Source organism: Colletotrichum gloeosporioides (assembly GCF_011800055.1).
Source record: "Colletotrichum gloeosporioides strain Lc1 chromosome Unknown consensus_16, whole genome shotgun sequence".
Classification (NCBI taxonomy): domain Eukaryota; kingdom Fungi; phylum Ascomycota; class Sordariomycetes; order Glomerellales; family Glomerellaceae; genus Colletotrichum; species Colletotrichum gloeosporioides.
This window is the reverse complement of record NW_025544661.1, coordinates 45027-45768: the sequence shown is the minus strand read 5'-3', so window position 1 is coordinate 45768 and position 742 is coordinate 45027. Positions and strand designations below refer to the sequence as shown.

The 742-nt window shown below is 49.6% G+C and overlaps 1 protein-coding gene across 1 annotated transcript; it reads left to right on the top strand.

The window, feature by feature from the left end:
- Nucleotides 1-174, top strand: GCG54_00012733 (uncharacterized protein; the record flags this gene model as incomplete). Its single annotated transcript, XM_045412605.1, has 1 exon — nucleotides 1-174. The coding sequence occupies one exon, from the start codon at nucleotides 1-3 to the stop codon at nucleotides 172-174; it is 174 nt and encodes a 57-aa protein (XP_045268611.1).
- Nucleotides 175-742: the final 568 nt, after the last annotated feature.

Genomic DNA, 742 nt, shown 5'->3' with positions numbered 1-742 from the left:
ATGACCCGATTCACTTTGACTTGGAAAGTCAATCTCTATGGAATTGCGCCGACTTTGAGGCCTTATCCTATACGTGGGCAGACGCGACAGGAGATAATCGTCGATGTCAGAAGATTTACACGGGACGTTGGTGGGACGAATATCTCATCACAAAGAACTGTGAAGCAGCTTTGAGAAGCATACGATCTGAGACCGAGGACAAAAGGCTCTGGGTTGACGCAATTTGCATCAATCAAAACGACGTTAAAGAGAGATCTCGTCAAGTCAGTCTTATGCGCGATATCTATGCGACCGCTTGGCGCGTCATCGTCTACCTTGGAGACGCCTCTTCAGATAGCGACATCGGACTACCGCTCATTACAGAAGCCTCAAACTTCGGATCTTTCCAAGAGTCTCTTTATGATCGACAAAAGGAAGCTAGCCTCTGGAACCTTTTTGAGCGGCCATACTTCTCCAGAGTGTGGGTAATCCAAGAGATCACATTGGCTAGGTCAATCATGGTTGTCTGTGGCAAATTCACTGCCACGTCATCGAGAGCTGATTGCCAGTTACGCCGGGTAGCAGAGATCGGCTATGGGCCAGACTGGCTCAAGTATTGCCAAACCCAAGGTTTGCCACCAGAGCACCTTCTCTCGCTCCTGGTACGTACACGTGAATGCGACTGCGCAGATCCTAGAGACAAAGTTTTCGGCCTGCTTGGCCTCATTCAATACTCATCAATCGAGGGCCTCGTCCCGGACTA